This window comes from Pygocentrus nattereri, chromosome 26 (assembly GCF_015220715.1).
Source record: "Pygocentrus nattereri isolate fPygNat1 chromosome 26, fPygNat1.pri, whole genome shotgun sequence".
NCBI lineage: Eukaryota > Metazoa > Chordata > Actinopteri > Characiformes > Serrasalmidae > Pygocentrus > Pygocentrus nattereri.
This window is the reverse complement of record NC_051236.1, coordinates 22,224,091-22,241,962: the sequence shown is the minus strand read 5'-3', so window position 1 is coordinate 22,241,962 and position 17,872 is coordinate 22,224,091. Positions and strand designations below refer to the sequence as shown.

The 17,872-nt window shown below is 39.9% G+C and overlaps 1 protein-coding gene across 4 annotated transcripts in view; it reads left to right on the top strand.

Annotated features, from left to right (window-relative positions):
• lrp8 (low density lipoprotein receptor-related protein 8, apolipoprotein e receptor) overlaps positions 1-16,821 on the top strand; it is a 162,299-nt gene extending 145,478 nt beyond the window's left edge. The window contains exons 14-19 of one of the 4 annotated variants that reach the window (XM_037534911.1): positions 112-253; positions 1,406-1,558; positions 3,314-3,754; positions 6,672-6,740; positions 10,553-10,725; positions 12,414-16,821. In XM_037534911.1, the coding sequence (XP_037390808.1) occupies positions 112-253; positions 1,406-1,558; positions 3,314-3,754; positions 6,672-6,740; positions 10,553-10,725; positions 12,414-12,452 (1,017 nt within the window). In that variant the 3' untranslated portion in view covers positions 12,453-16,821. Of the gene's footprint in view, positions 1-111; positions 254-1,405; positions 1,559-3,313; positions 3,755-6,671; positions 6,741-10,534 lie in introns of all 4 variants that reach the window. The other 3 variants (XM_037534910.1, XM_037534909.1, XM_037534908.1) reach the window with 3 other exon arrangements.
• The last annotated feature ends 1,051 nt before the right edge of the window (positions 16,822-17,872 follow it).

Below are 17,872 nucleotides of genomic sequence, written 5' to 3'. Positions count from 1 at the left end.
TAATGCCAGTTTTTTCTTCTTTAAGATAAATGTTTTATAAAAGAGGCTTTACCTGATTTCTCAAATATAGTCATTTTCTGTCCAGCACTGAGTCTGTTTTGTTTTTTCCAGGACCGAGTGTACTGGACGGACCTGGAGGATGAAGCCATCTACAGCGTCAATCGGTTGACAGGGCACGATGTGGTAATGCTAGCACAGCACCTCAACAACCCACTGGATGTGGTGGTGTTTCATGAGCTCCGGCAGCCCCAAGGTCTGTCTCACTGTATACAGGCAGCTCTTAACTTTCAAAGAGTTTTACATTGTTTACCTAATGAACTATTTTCTGTCCAGTATAATTCTGCCATTGCTTTTTACTCTTGATATGCATTTAATCCACAGCAAATGTGTAAGAATCAGAAAGCAGTGTGTGCAGTGTGGTAGTGTACAGGAGCCACTTTCATTCATAAATGAGCTTTGTTTTTTCAAAAGAAATGAAATGATGTCCTAAATATTTCAAGAATAGCAGGAAAGTAATGCTAAGCAAGAATGTGTGAGGAATAAAATTCAGCCTGTGAGTGTCTCCAGTAGATCAGAGTGTAATATTCATGAACCTCTGCAAACCATAACCTGTACACTGAATATACTTCATGAGAAGCAGGGATAAAGTGAAATATTGCTCAATAAGAAAGCGCACAGTGCCCATTTCAGAGGGAATGTTCCAGTCGAAATAAAATAATCCTTGGACTTTGTCCTCTCCTTTTGTGGATAAAGGGGAATTTGCTGTTTTTATATTCTGTATATGAACCTCCACTGTTTGCAGTGTCTTTTTCTTTTTTATCCCTTACTTTCTCTCGCAATTTGATGGTACAGAATGTTTTCGTGTGACAGGGTGTGTGTGTGTGTGTGTGTGTGTGTGTGTGTGTGTGTGTGTGTGTGTGCCTCTGTATGTTGGTATATCAGTGCTGAGGGAGGGTGTGAATGTTTTCTGTTTTCACATTTTGAATGCTATGAAGCAGATGGTTATAGATGGAATCTCTTCATTTATTCACCTTCTCTGTGGATTTTGCATAATCCCTCTGCCTGATTATATTTAACTGCTTTCTAAGCAGAAGAACCCTGCTACATCTCTTTGTGCAGATGAAAGCGTCTTTGTTGTAACCTAGTCCTGAGAGCCCTGTTAAAAGAATAAGGAGCTCTCCGAAGGGTCAGTTGTATCTCAAACGGGTTGCTGAGAACATTTAGAGGCTGAATTGCAATCCTACAGTGCAAACTGCTTGTGGTAACAGTAGCATCTATATTTTCTCCTACCAGCCCTCTTATGCTGATGTTTAAAGATGTACTTACTCTCTTATGCTAACAGTGCTGAGTACACAGTTCCCATAGCTAATATAATTAGCATAAGCTCTGTATTTTTCCCTCCCAGCTCCAGACAGCTGTAACATGGGAAGTCTACCCAACGGAGGCTGTGAGTACCTGTGCCTCAGAGCTCCTCAGATCACCGAGCATTCACCCAAGTACACCTGTGCCTGCCCTGATGACGCAGCGCTGGGTCCAGACATGCGCCGCTGTGTCACAGGTAAGCCAACCAAAGAGCCTGATACAAGGCTGCTCGCAAACAAATCTGTTAAAATAACACATATTGTATTATTTTTTTATCACGTGATACCATTTTGTGTTATTTTATCACAACCAGTGATTATGACAAAGATTCTATTTTCATAATTTTCTGATGAAATGAAAAAAGTGATAATACAAAAAGTATATTGTTCATTAAACCATCATTTTTAAGATCCCATAGATTTATCGGCTACATGAAAAATCTCATAGATAAATCACTGGCATGTTGCTTTTAAGTAGTGATAATACAGTGTCTTGTTAATTACAATGTAATTAAAACGTAATTAAAAAGTTTTTATTTCAAATTTAAGCCTTAGTCTTATAATTCTAAATTAGTCTTGCAAGTCTAAATTTGCAAACTCTAAATGCTGTGAAGAGAAACACACACACACACACACACACACACACACACACACACACACACACACAGACACACAGACACACAGACACACACTTGTGCTTTAAATCAACTCCAGCTATTTCTGCTCCAACTCTACAGTCTCAATGCAGTGTCCCTCTCTGCTAAAATAAATAAATAAGTTTAAAAAAAATCTCTTTTCTGTGTCACCCACTTATCCTCTCCTCTTTCCTCTCAATTCTGAGAGGGAGTGAATAACAATGACTAATAACATTACTGCAATTAGGAGCTAGTAGCTGTTAAAACTTAAAACTAACATATATTAGAACAGCAGAATGGTTTCATCTAGGTTACACTTAAATAACATACCCAGATTTGAAAACTAATCCTAAACAGCATTTAGAGTTGTACAAAGTGGCCAGGCTAACTGATTACTTATAAGTGTGTTTGCATTCAAACAATGCAACATTACATAATCTTGATTATCTATGAAAAACACAATGCAAGCAAATCTCTGAAACAGTTATTCACACAAATGGTGTAGATTTTCACATATGTCAGAGACCACCATTTTACTTTTAATCAGGAAAAAAGCAGACAACATATATTTAACAGACATTATACAGAATACTCAACAACTAATAGAATATCAGTTTCAGTATTTAATGTGTCCACCCATTGCCTTTATTACAGATTCCATTCTTTGCACCAGTCTTGGTTTCTAATCTAGTTTTTAAAAGAGATCTGCAGGAATATTTTTCCACACCTCCAGAGATCAGTCTTTGAACTTGGTTGCCTGGTTGTCTGAGTCTTACAGTCCAAGTAATCGTCAACACATGCAATGATGTTGAAGTCTGGCATTTGGGGTGGTCAGTCCGTTGTTCTTTTCAGACTCATAGTGTTGAATTGTCTTCTCACAGTGGAAGGATGGACAGAAACACTTGTGTTTTTTTTCAGATCTGAAGCAAGAGTGGAGCTTGATTTTTCTCCTCTCTCTTAAAGAAGAAATCTTTGAGTACTCTTTGTCTGATGCTGACAATTTCGGTGGTCTACCAGGCATTGTACAATTGTTAGGAATCACATTTCCCAATAACATTTAAGAATGTTTTGATCTCCAGTTCTGGAAAATCTTTTTATATTTTCACTTATTTTTCTTTGAATATTCTCTTCCAAATGCAAGTGGATTATTTTCCATCTAATGAATAATTTGTAGTTAATGGCCATTATGACTGAAAATTAAATATATGAAAAGTGATTCATGACTTTTGCACAGTATTGTTATGCATTGTTTGTGCATGTAATATTCTTTCTTTTCTCCTGTGCTCCTTTTCACTCACTCATTCTCTCTCTGTACAGTGGTAAATCCCAAGACAACAACCACTACAACTTCCACTACTACCACAACAAGAGAAACTCCAACCACCACTTCTGTCTCTACATCTACCACTACTACAACTACCATCAGTACAACCATCAGTACTACCACCTCTACTACTCCAACTACAACTGCTGCTGCTGTCACATCTGCATCTCACATCTCACCTCATACAACCGCACACAGTACCACAGCTCCAAATCCGTCGACTCCGCTGTCTTCTACCTCCACGCATTCATCTCCAGCTTCATCCTCTACTACAAGCAGCCCTCAGACCAGCAGCACCCAGACCAGCACCACACCACAATGGCAACATCATACCTCCACCCAGAGAACAGCAGACAGCAGCCAGACAACTAGTCCAAGCACAGTATCCCAGAGTGATGGGGCAAAAGGCGAGAACACCAACCTCTCACACCGTGGTGAGTGACCTATCTGGATGGGTGGGTGTGCAGCAGATGCAGGGCTTTTATTGTTTAGTAATCATGATGACCACTAAATACCCTCCCCCTATTTGAGGGCACAATGCAATAGTGCAGCAGAAAATATATAAGATGCAGAATCAGTGATGGCCAACCTCATGAGTAGTAGGGTATATGTGTTTGTGTACACTTCTGTTTATACATTTTCAGAACATTGTACATTTACATATGCTAAATGTTTGGAAAAACAGAGAAAATCTGAGTTAACCTAACACTTTAAAACCAAAAAGTTTTTTTTCAGAATCTGCAAATATAAACCAATTCAGCAGAGAAAACGTTTGTTGCATTCATGTACTTATCTTGGACTTAATGGCTATTTTAATTGGAAATTAAATAAATGAAATTTCTGACATTTGTTCAGTACTGTACATGAAACATATGAATGTCATCTCCTCACAAGGCATAAAAACAAATGTGTGCATGCAAATGAGTAAATATGTTGTACATATCTGTTTGTGTATGCATATTTGCAGCATTTGCCTCTGAGTATGTTTGAATTATTCCATTTCCTCTATCTCTCTTTGGAAATCTTGCATCAAGTTAAACAAACCTCCAGCTTGTTCTGTACATTAGATATGGAAATGAGATCGAGTTCCTGACTGAGCAGCATTCCCTGCAGCAGCAGAAGGAGTCCTCTGCCTCTGAAAGTTAATGTGTGTGGGAGAATTTGCTTGCTGAGCAGTGCTTGGGCCACTTGAGGGTGATAGATTAGGCTGTGGCAATAGTTGTAGGTAGCAGCATGCCTCTATGCTGAATTAGGGCAGGCAGTGGAGGGAGAGGATCAGCCAGGCTTGACTGATGAACACTGCTCTGGGCCCTGTTCCTCTCCGTTCCCCTCTCATCCCCTCCACCCCACCCCAGTAAGTGGTCCTGCCCAGCTACACTGATGCCTGGCTCCAGAAGAACAGGAACTGCCTCCTTCTGTGAGATAAAGATACAGAGGAGGTTGCCTCAGAGAATCGGTCTGCAGTGACTTTTTACAGCATCGCTATATGTTGTGTATATAATGCAAGTTTGTAATTGCATGAGTGAGTTACAGGTAGTACAAAAGTTTATTTCTGGTGGTTTGTTTAAAGTGATTGATGACTGTAGTTACTATACAAATGAAATAATGTATCCAATCAAGCACATACAGTGTGCCTGCATTACAATAACAGTGGAGCACTTTATTTTTCATACTGATAGTTACTCCTAAAGTTTGAAAAGTTGTTTGCCAATAGTACTTTTTATAAGTGTAGGTCTCAACCTGCTCAGCACATTAAATGGAGCCTTTCTGTGGCAGAGCTATTTTTTACCCACTCAATTCCTTTACTGGAGCTCAAGAGAACCAGCCTCCCACTCCAACTAAAAATATGGTTGCCTGGATATTTTATAACCATCAGAATGGAATAAAGCAGAGTTGTAGAATGTGACTTTGAAAAAAGACCCTTAAGGTCAATGATGAATGCTTTAGGAAAACCTGCCATATAAAATGCATAAAAACACAACCTTTAGTGTTAGGATAGCATGTTATAATGCAGCAAAACACAATAATGTGTTATGACAATAATGGAAGCCTATACTAGCTGTCATTGGGCGGAAGGCAGGATACACCCTGAACAGGTCGTCAGTCCATCACAAGGCAGACAAACAGACCTATACATCAACACACACAATCACACCTAGGGGTAATTTAGCATGTCCAATTAGCCTGACTGCATGTCTGTGGTAGGAAAGGGGAGAACATAAAAACTCCACACAGAAAGGACTGTTGACTTCATGAAGCTTTTATGCTGCAGGTTGAGTGTCAAATGCCTTTTTGAGTTTTTTTTTTTTTGTCTGCCTTGAAAGGCTCTGGTTTTTGAAAGATTATTACACTGTCTCTCTTAATAAGTGCATCTGCAATATGGTGTAAATTAAATTAGGTTTCAATCTTGTTCAAGTTACCCATTACCTGTTCAGCACCTTCCCCCAAAATGTCTGAAAATAGGCCTACACAATGCCTGGCAGCCTATGTGGTTGAATCGGAGTCTCTTCTGATTGGCACTCCAACCTGGATTCAGTGAAATAATGGGTATGCTAAATAAAGGTTAAGGTGAGGAAGATGTGTATGGTGTAAATGTAGGTGTGATATATCAGTACTTATTTTAAACATAAAAATTGGTCACAAAATAGTACAATCCACCTGATTCTTCAGTCATTATTCTAAATATTCCTCTAGTAGCATCTTCTGTGCCCTGAATATCATTGTGTCTTTTACCCAGTGCGCTTTTTCATATGCTACGCACTTTCTTTTAGGGTTATCAGGCTTTATCTGTATGCTCGTGTCGTCCCCTCTGGTTCTCTTAATCTCTGGGCTCAGACTCCATTATCAGACGCTAATTGTGTTTTGGATAATGGTGGCTGTATGTGCTAATTGTAGGATTTATTTGCTGGGAGTGTCTGTGCTTTGCAGAAACCTGATTTAAGAGAGCGAACTGGAAGTAGTAACTCCTCAGTAAAATTGTATGTGTGTTTGTGAGAGATGGTGTGTGGCAGAGAGATTGAGATTTTGGTACACTGCCAAAGCAAATGGCTGCTGTGCTCCATGAAGTGAAGAGAAGGATGCAGCTGTCCAACAGAGCAGGAGAAATTAACGTCCTGCTCTTACCTCAACCTTTCAGTTGCTCTACTTCGTCCTTCCTGTGCTGTTAATGTGCCATTCTGTTTTCACTGTATTTAATGTAAAATCATACTTTACTGTTAGGTTTATGTGAGGTGCAATGCTTTTTACATAAATTTAGAGTTATGAGTCAGTGAAGTAGTAGATGATGAGTGCTCTCATCAATTAGGATATAATGACCCCCACCCCCCCACCCCTCTCACTCTTTGTCTGCAGCTGCAAGTGATCACTTCCTCCTGGGTAACAACATTACTGTAGCAGTTCTGGGTATTGTCATCCCCATAGGTAAGTATTGATGCTCTGTATCAATCCTGCATGTCTCTCTTCTTATTCTCCTGCACATATTTTGCCTTTGCTGTGAGTGTTAGCCACATGCTTTAATGATATTTTCCTCGGGAGAGTCCTAAGTAGCCATTCATAAGAAAACAATGCTATTGGCTGAAATGGAATTATTAAGGTTTCTTTGGACTTTTCAGAGGGAAATTTTGGGCATGCTTTTTGCATTATTATGCTGTCCTATACATGAAGATGACATCCCCTTTAGACAATGTGCCACAAGTTTTTCACAGGGGGGTTGGGGGGCTTAATGTTATTGCTTTTTACATTTAGATATTTATGGCCAGAATCTTAAACTAGCTTTACCCAAACCAACATCATGCGGCAGTATGCAGGCATCTGTATATGTATCTCTTGGTAGTTTGTTCCACATTTGTTGCAGTAACAATCTCAACTCTTCTATGAAGGCTTCACACTACATATTGGAACATTGTTGTAACAGTTTGATTGCATTCCTCCACGAGAGATTAAATGTTTTTATATCGAAAATTCAATTCAAGGAGCATGTTTTTTAAATGGCAAGAACTGCTATTGTAATTCTAACTAAATAAATTGAGTTTTCAAGAAAGAGATGAAAAGGCAGAACTGCGATAATTTTGATCCATAGCCAGTAATGAATATTGATTGCCATCCACCTTGCTGAGGGTGAAGATGATGCTGGAGCTTATCCCAGTGGTCATTGGGTATAAGGCAGGAAATACTGTCCACAGTCCATGAAAGGGCAGTAGACATCCTCATTCACACCTATGGCCAGTTTAGTACCTCCAACTCACCTGTCTTGGGACTGTGGGAGGAGCATGCCATAAAACATGCCAACTCAATACAGAAAGGACCCAGGTTGCCTAGGCGGGGAATCGAACCCAGGCACTTTTTGCTGTGAGGCAACAGGACTACTGCACCGCCCAAATCAGGCTTTAACATAATCTCAGACACTATACTGGTCTGAAAAGTCACAATTCAGTGTTTTCCCCAGATTGTTTAGGCCTAATCACTGTTACAGTATATCAGGTAAATTTACATTGTTGATTTGCATGTGCAGTTTGTTTTTTCCCAAACAGCTTAAGTCTGCACTTCAGTCTGATTGCAATATTTTATTAAATATATTTATATTAATATATATTTAATATTATTATTGAAACGAAACTGAATCCAGTAAACAGAAAGTAAACAGAAATATCTTTGTATAATTGAAACTAATAACAAAAGCACTAAAACTAAATTAAATGTAGTTTAAATTTAAATTAAAAGACAAATATGAATAATATAGTTCTAGAGACTGATGCAAAAAGGTAAAACTGATAACCTTGATCCATAGCTGTTAATGAATGCTGATTGCCATCTGCCTTGCTGAGTGTGAATATGACCTTGTGCTTGCACATGTTCATAATTGAGGTCACTAAAAGTAAAACATTGTCCCTCAAAAAATCATTTTTCAGCTCCTTTTGTAATTTCAGTCCCTCTCTTATTCCTCTTATCTTTGATTACTGTCTTTTTTGAGTGCTTAGGCTGGAAAAAGACAGTTAGACAGACACTACATTCTCGCTGTGTGGAGCAGTTCTATAGAAGTGGGAGAGAGGAGAAAAACACATCATGAGGAGGTCTCTTGTGTCTTTCAGACAAAGGAGCAATTAAGGGGAACTTCCAGGGGACTAGCACAGGCACTGCTGATCTTTTAAATTAGGAGAGGGGCTAGCCAGCATTCAGTGAATGCAGTGAAGCCAAGCATGGTCATCGTTTCCTCCTGAATAGCAATGTACTGCAGTCCCCCCTCACATAAACACATACACAAAGCCCACTTCCATCTCTCTCTGTGCCTTCAGGACCTTCAGCATGCACCCCTTTCCCAAAAAGCCATTGTGAATGTGCATGCCTGTTTGCAGCTCTGGCTCTGATATGCTGTTTTTCAGCTCTCTTTGTAGTTCAGAAACTCTGGCCACAGCCACCTTATTATTTTTTAGGAATAATGCTTCATAATTAAAAGAATAATCCAGCATTTTTTCAATACATCTCTATCTGCTACATTTGAAGTGTACAGTCAGTTTCCACAGACAGTCATTTCGACATGCACTTGCGCAAGAAAACTTACTGACTTAGTGCTGTGAAAAAGTACATGCCCCCTTCTAATTTTCTCTGTTATTGCATATTTGTCTGATTGTATGCTTGTAGATGTTTAAAGAAAATGTAATATTAGACTAAATCATTTTTTCCATTTATTCACAGAGCACAGTTATCCAACATGAAAATCAGTTGTGTAGGGAAAAAAGTATTTACTTATCTACTCAAGCAACCAATTAACCAAGTTTAATTGATAAAGAGATTCGGCTGATTGAACACAATCAGGCTTGAATGCTTCCAGCCCATCAGGCTTATTTAGTTGCCACAAATTTTTACAAGCACTCTTGGCCATAATCAAAAGAAAACCCAAAAGTGATGAACTGGAGAAAAAGGCTGTTGAAATACGTCATTCAGTTCATAAAGGCTAGCCACAAGAAACATCAAAGCCCTTCTCTCAATTTCAAAAAATCAAAATCCCTAAGCCGTTTGAGGTGATGTTCAATTGACAGCCTAGTTCAAAATGTAGCTTTTGGAACAAGACAGGCCTCTTGATATGTATTGTAAAGCAATGTTCTTTACAGAACATTTATACGTTCTGTAAAGACATGGTGGTGGTAGCAGGAATATGTGAGGAAGTTTTGCTGCTTCAGGATGTAGACAATTTGCTATAACTAAATAAACCATGAATTCTGTTTTGCATTAGAGAATTCCTAAGGAATCTGTCCATGAGCTGAAGCAGAAGCTGAATCAGGTTCAGCAGAATTATCCAAAACAGAAAAGCTAACCCACATCTGAATGGCTCAAAAAACAAAACTAATGTCAAAGTCCTGACTTCACCCTCTGCAAAAAAGAGTGGGGTCAAATTCCACAATGGTGTGAAAGGCTCATATCAGATAGGAAATGATAGTTGGAGCGAGGTCGAGATCAAGATCAAGTTATTAGGGGACAACTGTTTTTCACATGGGTGATTCACGTGTTGGATAACTTTGCTCCTTAAATAAATGAAATAATAAGTTTAGAAAATGTTTTGTGTTTGATAAAGTTCTTTTTTGTCTGATATTGGATTTTGGTTAGAGAGCAAAATGCATTCACTGTGACAAACATGCAGAGAAAATCAAGAAGGTGCAAATACTTTTCCACAGCGCTGTATAATAGGAGCCAATGAACAGGTACTGAATTCGTAAGTAAATGTTTATGCAAAACGTGTTTTTGTAGAATGCTTCAGTGAACTCTTCTATCAAAAATGTGTTAATCAATCTGCAAATATTATTCTGTACAATTTGTCCTGTCATGTATAGGACTGGTTTTCCAGAATTAAGAAAGCGCTGTAATTCATTACCTTTGTGTGAGAGATATACAGGCTTCTGTCTGATCACACTTAAATACTAGAAAAGCTTAGGGAAAGTGATAAGACTGATGCAGCAAATAGAGATTTGATTGAAAAACACTGGAACTTCTGTATCAAGAGGTCATTTTGATTAATCTGGTATTTGAAAGTAGTGGCCATCTCTTTGGAGAAATTTGAAATATTTTATCTGTGAAGCTTCTCAAACACTGGAACCACTTTTTGAGCTATCTGTGCCAAGCTGCTGTGTGTGTTTTGAATGTGTCATGAAGCGCTGCTCAGTGTCCTCTGGCTGTGTTAACACCCTCGCCGTGTCTGTCGGCTGTGTGTTAAACGCATGCAGTTCCTATCCTTGCCACAGTGGTCATCGGCCTGCTGTGTACCGGAGGCTACCTGGTTTGGCGCAACTGGAGGCGACGCAACACCAAGAGTATGAACTTCGATAACCCAGTGTACCGCAAGACCACGGAGGACGATGATGACGATGAGATCCACATCGGACGCAGCGAGCAGATCGGCCACGTCTACCCAGCCGTGAGTGGCAGCGCCAGACAGCCCTTCATAGCTCTGCCCCTAGGGCCCCCCGATCCGGCAGCTCACTGGTACTCAGGGGCACCCATGTTAGCAAGCACCAAGTGAAGGAAAGGGAAGGTGATTAAGTGTGGATGAAAAGAGACCAGGGCCAAACCAGACATGGCCAGCACATGCTGATGTTAGGAGAGGAGACCACTCTGCAGCACTAGATACGCACATTCTCATGTTTTTTACACTCGAAAGTGAACACGTTCTGACATGCATCCTTCATCCACCAGATTTTACAGTATTTCTATTCACACTTCACCACATTTTCATTTTCATACATTGTTGGAAGTGAATCTCAGTCTTGTTGTTCTTCCTCTTAGAAGCATTTGGTTTTGTTTGGTCTGTGTCACAGTGTGTGTCTTAGCATTATATTTCTTGTTTGATGTTTGATAACTTGGAAGCAGTGATCCTCCCAGAGCCGGTGTGGCTGAGGTAGGGATGGGTAATGAGCACCTTAGATGACTGGACAATCTATTTGAGGAAACTGTGTTTTGTTTGTTTCTTCAGTGTATATTTGGTTGGATCTTATGGTTCATTAATACGTTGATAGTATCTTAGTAATCATAAGCTTGTACTTGACTTGTACTTTGCTAGAAAAGAGCAGACTTTAAGTTGTAATGGTCAAAGTAACTTCTGAATTGGTTGGTATGATGGCACGACTTTATGCCACAGAGGTGAGATGACCAGGGACAGGGAGGATTGCTCCAGTGTCAGCGTGAGAGTGGCCTCGCCTCCTAATACCCAGTAAAGAGAGAGGATTCTGTGCAGAGTTTGAGCTGTAGGGCGCTCTTCTCCAGTCAGAGTGTTAGCTATAAGCTGAAATAGAGTTGTCAGTGGGGCTGGGGGAGGGGGGCTGTCCCAGTGACTGAACTGCAGAACAAGATTCCTTCCAGTGCTCCAGTGGAGCTGTTCCGGGGGATGCGGAAATCTGCCTATTGGACATCTCTGAGTCTGTGACTCGTCTTCCACGTGTTTGCCCCAGCACATACAAGCACACACACTCCCTCTCATATTTTCTCTCCATGCCTTTCTATTGTATTTCTTTTCATTTTCTTTCTTTCTTTTTCTTTTTCTTTCTTTCTTTCTTTCTTTCTAGAGATCATTAAATTTTAGCAATTACTTGCTTTATAAATGAATATGATTAGAAATGTAACTGTCTTTTGAAATTAAACTTTAAATTTAACTGTCCTTTTTTGTTCATTGTATTAAACTATTAAAGTACAAGCCTAAAGTGGCCAAATTGCTATAGTTGTTATGATATTGCAGACTACAGAAACAGCTTAAGCTTAAGTAAACAAATATTACTTACTGCTACCCTCTAATGGTGTTACAGCACCAGATGGAATTTAGAACTGTAGTTGTTTTCATAAGTCCTAAAAGCTTGTTTCCGCATGTTTTCTGCTTTCTTCATTTGCATCGTATGGCCTCCAATCCAGCAAATTAAAACGCGCCCCAATTCACATTGTTTGTGAACACAAACAACTGTGAAAAATAATTGTGGTCAGCTTCAATATCTCTCTCTTTCTCTCTTTCTTTCTTTTCTTCCTTCCTTCTTCCACTCTTTATCCAGCACTGTATGTATGTAACAGTATTTTTGGTTTTTTGTTTTTTTGTTGTTTTTTTTTATGTGCTCTCTGCAGCGCGTGGCGCTCAGTATGGAGGATGATGGATTTCCCTGAGGCCATTTTCTCCTTCCCTCTATCCCTCCCTTCTCCCTTCCCTGCCTCCCTGTGTCCATCCATCCTCACGTCTCGGACCCATGGTCTCCTGGGGAGACTACACCGCTACACAGGGAGGCACACAGAGAGAGCAGAGGACACAGGCGCTTGCTCTCCATGTCTGAGTCCTACCAGACAAACTGGGTTTGTCTTTTAGTGTCTGTAGAAGCCTGTAGTTGTTCTTTCAGAATCAGCAGTCATTACAGACTAACAATAACCTCTGCTTATTTTTAGCTTCTTTATAGCACTATTACTACTGCCTTTACCCATAGGAACAGTAGTAGTCAATGCTGCTTAATAATGACTAACCTTACAGACATGTCCTATTAGAACTCCTGATGGGGGCTGCTGCAGCGTGCACTGCAGGAATGGCCTGCTATGTTTCATTAATTACCTGCTGTTTTTTTTTTTCTTTCTTTTTTGGCTGATGTAAACATGCTAAGCCTGTTTGGGGCTGAGCCGTGGATACAGAAGTGAGTACCCTTTGTGGGCATGGCTGTGCCAGAGGCAAATAGCATAGGAAACAGCGGAACACAGCTCAGGGGAGGGGACGGTGGCTAATCTGCTCTATTGGCATGAGATGTTCATAAAATTAACACTGAATAGAAATGGGGCATGGAATTTGCATACATAATGTATGTCAAATTCTGATGCAAACAATACAGATGGTCTGAAGCGGTATCTGAAGCAATGATTTGTTTGCTATTATAAACAGGACCAAGTAAGTGGTGAAACCAGTAAGTCCTGAAAGTTAATGTTTTTTTTCTTGCAGCAATCTTCCAGTACCACATTAACTGTACTTAGATGTCTTCCATACATAATGGATCCAGGCATAATCTTTCATGATTTTTTTAACGTGTCGTATAAGGATCTGGAGCAGGAAAGGAAGTTCACCACACTGTACGTGTCTTTTTCTTCAGCACACCAGCACTGGGTCTTCCTTGTACCAGAGCTCGCTACTCCTGAGCTTTTCCCAGCCTAATCATCTGCAGGGATAAAACACATCAGTACTCCTGCATAGGTTTCTGTTACCAGTTTAGTATATATATATATTTTTGGTTTTACCTCAGTCATATGTTACCATGCACACATAAACAAATGAGGTTGATTGAAAATCAGCCCTGAAAACAGAGTTGAGTGTGCTGAGATTTGTTCTACTCCTCCTGCCTGTGTTTAGCTACTGAAGATGACACTAAATACCATGTGACATGACTTAATTGTACAGAAGATTAATCACAGATACTGTTCTTTGACTGTCCTCTGAGCCAGGCATATGAGCTTCCTGCTCATATCCGGGTCTGTCATGCTGAGCCCATCCGGTACGGTCCACAAGATGAATGAGTGGTCGTTTATCTCTGTACCATTTCATCTCTGGGACACTGCTCAGCTGATTGGACCCCTGTAAGACACAGGTTTAAATCCAACCTGATAAAGTAATGAAGCCCTGAAGTCTAGAGAGTCAAGCTGGCACACTGCTGTACATATGGAAGCTGTTCAAGGTGACCTAAGCATGTTTGAGCCATGCTGTCGCCTTAGTAGACTGTGCAACCCTGACAATATAAGCCTTGGCTTAAAGAGGAATTGCACACAAAAGAAGAGATTTTCTCTTATTTACTTTGATGTGCTAAGAGAAAAGTGGTATGAGCTCTGGCATTCTCTCCAGAACGAGCAGCATTTGCCTGCTCAGAACTGATAATAAGACTTCACAATTGCCAGATGGTACGTTTTGATTACATTGGTGTGGCAGAATTCTCTGTGAAGATTTTTTTTTTTGGGCTAGATTTCTCTCTTAAGCGATTCGCGAACAGGGTGTGCAAGACTGTTGACTCCTCATCATCTGTGTGTATGTGTACTGTGCTGCGCCGCGTGTGGGTGGCCTTGCATCTGGAGTGCCTGTTTGTTCTTGGCCCCCTCTGCTATTCTCTCCTGTGACATGCCTAGTAAAGCATAGAGCTTGTACAACACCGGCGACATTTCAAAGAGAACTCCCCCAATAAGATACTGCATGCTTGCTAGTGTAGGAGTCAGCTGGTCAAGGTTCTTTCAGCATGAATTGTGGGAGATGTGGGAGAGAGGGGTGGGCGCATGTGAAGTTCTTTCTCAGATTGCAATGGCCAACGTTTGCTGCTTTAGTGTAGAGACTCTGCTGGCATGTGCCCCCTCTCACTATTCTTGTAGCTTTCCATCTTTGTGGATGGCAGTGCTGCGATGAATTTGATCTGTCAGGGTGATGTGAAGCCGGCAGATATATCCCTATCGTAGTTTGCTTTTGTAGGAATCCACCACTGTTCATGCTCAGTGGTGTTTCACGTGGACCAGTTTCAAAAACTAATTTTAGCGCTGTCATATTAAATTCTCATCACTCATAACTGAACATGTCATGACGAATGATGGACCAAAAAAATTTGTCCAAAATTACATGTTGATTTTTGTGGATGTGCATGGAAGATAAAGTCTTTCTTTCTGCTACAGACATATTCTGTTATGACAGTGATGTTTAAAAACTGTTAGTAAAAAAAAAACTTTTGTAACATTGCTAAAGTAATAGACTACATTTTGTAATGTTCTAATGTTGTAGGACTTGTACTTCAGATACTCCTTTGACACCAGGTCTAATAATGTGAACCACATAGGTCTTAGATTCTGGAGAATCTTAGACGAGCAATACAGGGTAATAATACTTGTCTTTCTCCAGACTAGGTCTGGATATTTGTGTGTTTTGTATGTGTACATAAATATATATGGTTAGTGTTTCTGCTTTCAGAGATCAGAGTTCTGCACAGACATCCTTTTCTAAGTAGTCGTGACTCCAGAACTTCAGGTGCTGCTATGGAGTTCGCTCATCTTCAGACCTTCAAACACTTTTAAAGGGATGCTTTGATGCTTTGAGGACTCTGGCTATCAAGGTTTTTTGGAGACTATTTGAGTTCTGTAAGTTAGGGATACATAGAGACATGTTACCAACCATAATTTATTTTGCGGTCTCATAAAGTTCTAGAAGAAGCTTTTAGAGTCTTTCAGCTAAAACTCAACCTCTCTGTAGATGACTACCAGTGCTTTGTCGACCTTTCTGCATTCTTACTCTATGCATATCTAATGGTTATCCCTGCTGTCCTATGGTGCAGTGCAGGGTTGCACCGAGCTGCTTCTTCATCTCTACCCATCGTGACTAACATCAGATTTTTAACCATTTCCAACCTTCTCACCCCACCTGCTCATTCAACCTCATCCTCTTCATGGCCCCAGAAAGTTATCTTGTGTTTGAAAGGGCTAGCTTTTCCTCCACATGGGGAAAAAACACACTGGACAAATGAGCTCTCCTGAAACTGTACAGTACTCCCTCCTCCGTGTGGTGGACTTTGAGAGCAAAGCCCCCCAAGTGATTTGACTTGTGAAAGGTATATCTGGTGACTTAACTGTAAAGCTTGGTCCTTTTCACCCTGGTGACATTCCTATTGGTTCACTTCGTAATCTGTGGATATTATGACCTCCATTTTGATTTCCCTTGTGAGATCGTGTACTACTTGAAAAAATGTCCAAGCAAATTTTCCTCTTTTTTTTCTTTTTCTTCATATGTCGATGTACAGTATCAGGAAGCAGGTAGAAGGGGTCTGTTATTTTCATTCAAACCATTCAAACAAACATGTCCATTCCACATCCATATCCAAGATATTTTCTACACTGTTTGTTGCACAAACTTTTTCGAGAAGCCTTCTGCACTGTGTAAATGATTACGTGGGGGGAGGGGGGGGGGAGGGGGTTGATGGGAGCTGTCCACTGGGTTTGAATCATGATTTGTAAATATGTTTTCATACAGCAAAACTTTTGATAATGTTTTAAACGTTTCTTTAAAAGGATATGTATATTAGCCTCCTGGATAAGAAAGAGTGTAGACCATATATGAATTTATTTGTACACAAGAGCACTGGATTTCTTTACTACTTGATTGTAACTAAAAATTAATCTGCCAAAGTGATTTAATTCATTTTTTTCCTCTGTGTGTTTAATTTAATTAGATTTTTAACAGTAAATCATTGCAGAAATAGGCATTCATGTTGTATTTAATTCTATTTAATAGATTCGGTTCTTTGTTGAAAAAGAGGATTATCCGTTTAATTTATTGGTGCCTTGTTTGTGTTTATGTACTTTTTTTGTGTTTGTGTCTGTGTAGGGTTTTTTTTTTCTTTTGGGGGTTGGATTTTAATTTAGTGACACTGTACTTACATGGGATATCTGTACTGTATGCCAAATGGTCTCACTCACATTTGTATGAAAATGAGCTGTTGATAAATATCTCTATATATTGATATATTAAATCGATAAAAATCTGTTTTTGCCTTAGATTGTCTCTTTCCATTCAACAGCAATGCAATTTCAGTTATTCAGGGCCGGTGCGTTCACTTACTTCTGGGTTTCTCTTTCTTTCTTTAATTGGTGTAGTCAGTTTACCGTGCATGTAGGCTCCTGACTGGTAGCGTCTCCCAGTGTGTGTTGTGTCTGGCTCCCCAGAGACGATGATGATGGTGGCTCTTTGTCTGCTTCTGGCAGGAACACCTCCCCCCACTGCATAGCTGCTAATTTGGTTAATGTCTCTATTCAGCATTAGCTTGTACTGAATGAGAAAGACAACAGAATAAACCCCAGTGGCCTCTCTCTTCGACAGTAGCTAAGACATTTGATGGATATGATTCATAAGGTTGCCATGGTATCTAAGAGCGGCCGTGGTTCCATTGTTGTTTGAGGATCTTGCTTCTGCGTGACATCACTGTGTGCATGATGAAAGGGGGGGGCATTTTATGACCTAATTGGTCTAAAAGGAATCTGATACCTCAGCTATTTAGCTGATCTCTGCAGACACACTGCCACTTATCATAATACAGGGGTATTCTTTTTTTTCTGAGTCGTACGCCACAGCCGTTTTAAATCATGTCTTTAAATCAGGGGTGCCTAAACTTTTTCTCTTGGAGGGCGAAATGTAATGCTTGTGGTGTTGAGGACCAGAAAGACAAGCAATATATGCTAAAAGAAAGATGGTAAGGACTAAATTTTTAACACTATTGGTAAAATGAACACTGATGCTACGATAATACAAATACAATTTTAAGAGGAAAATAACAATGTTGTATACACTATATGCCCAAAAGTATGTAGACACCTGACCACACGGTGACAAGTCCTCACAGGCCAACTCGTGGGTCACACTTTGGGCAGCCCTGCTTTAAACCATTTGTCTTTAAAGAGATGTAAATGCCAACATTGCTAATAATTAATAAAAGTGAATAGATACAGGTTGGTGTTATGGAAGAATTTTAAGTGGACTGCCCCTTTCAACAAGAAAATAATCCAATGCATCTGGCTCTCAACAACTCGTACAAATTATT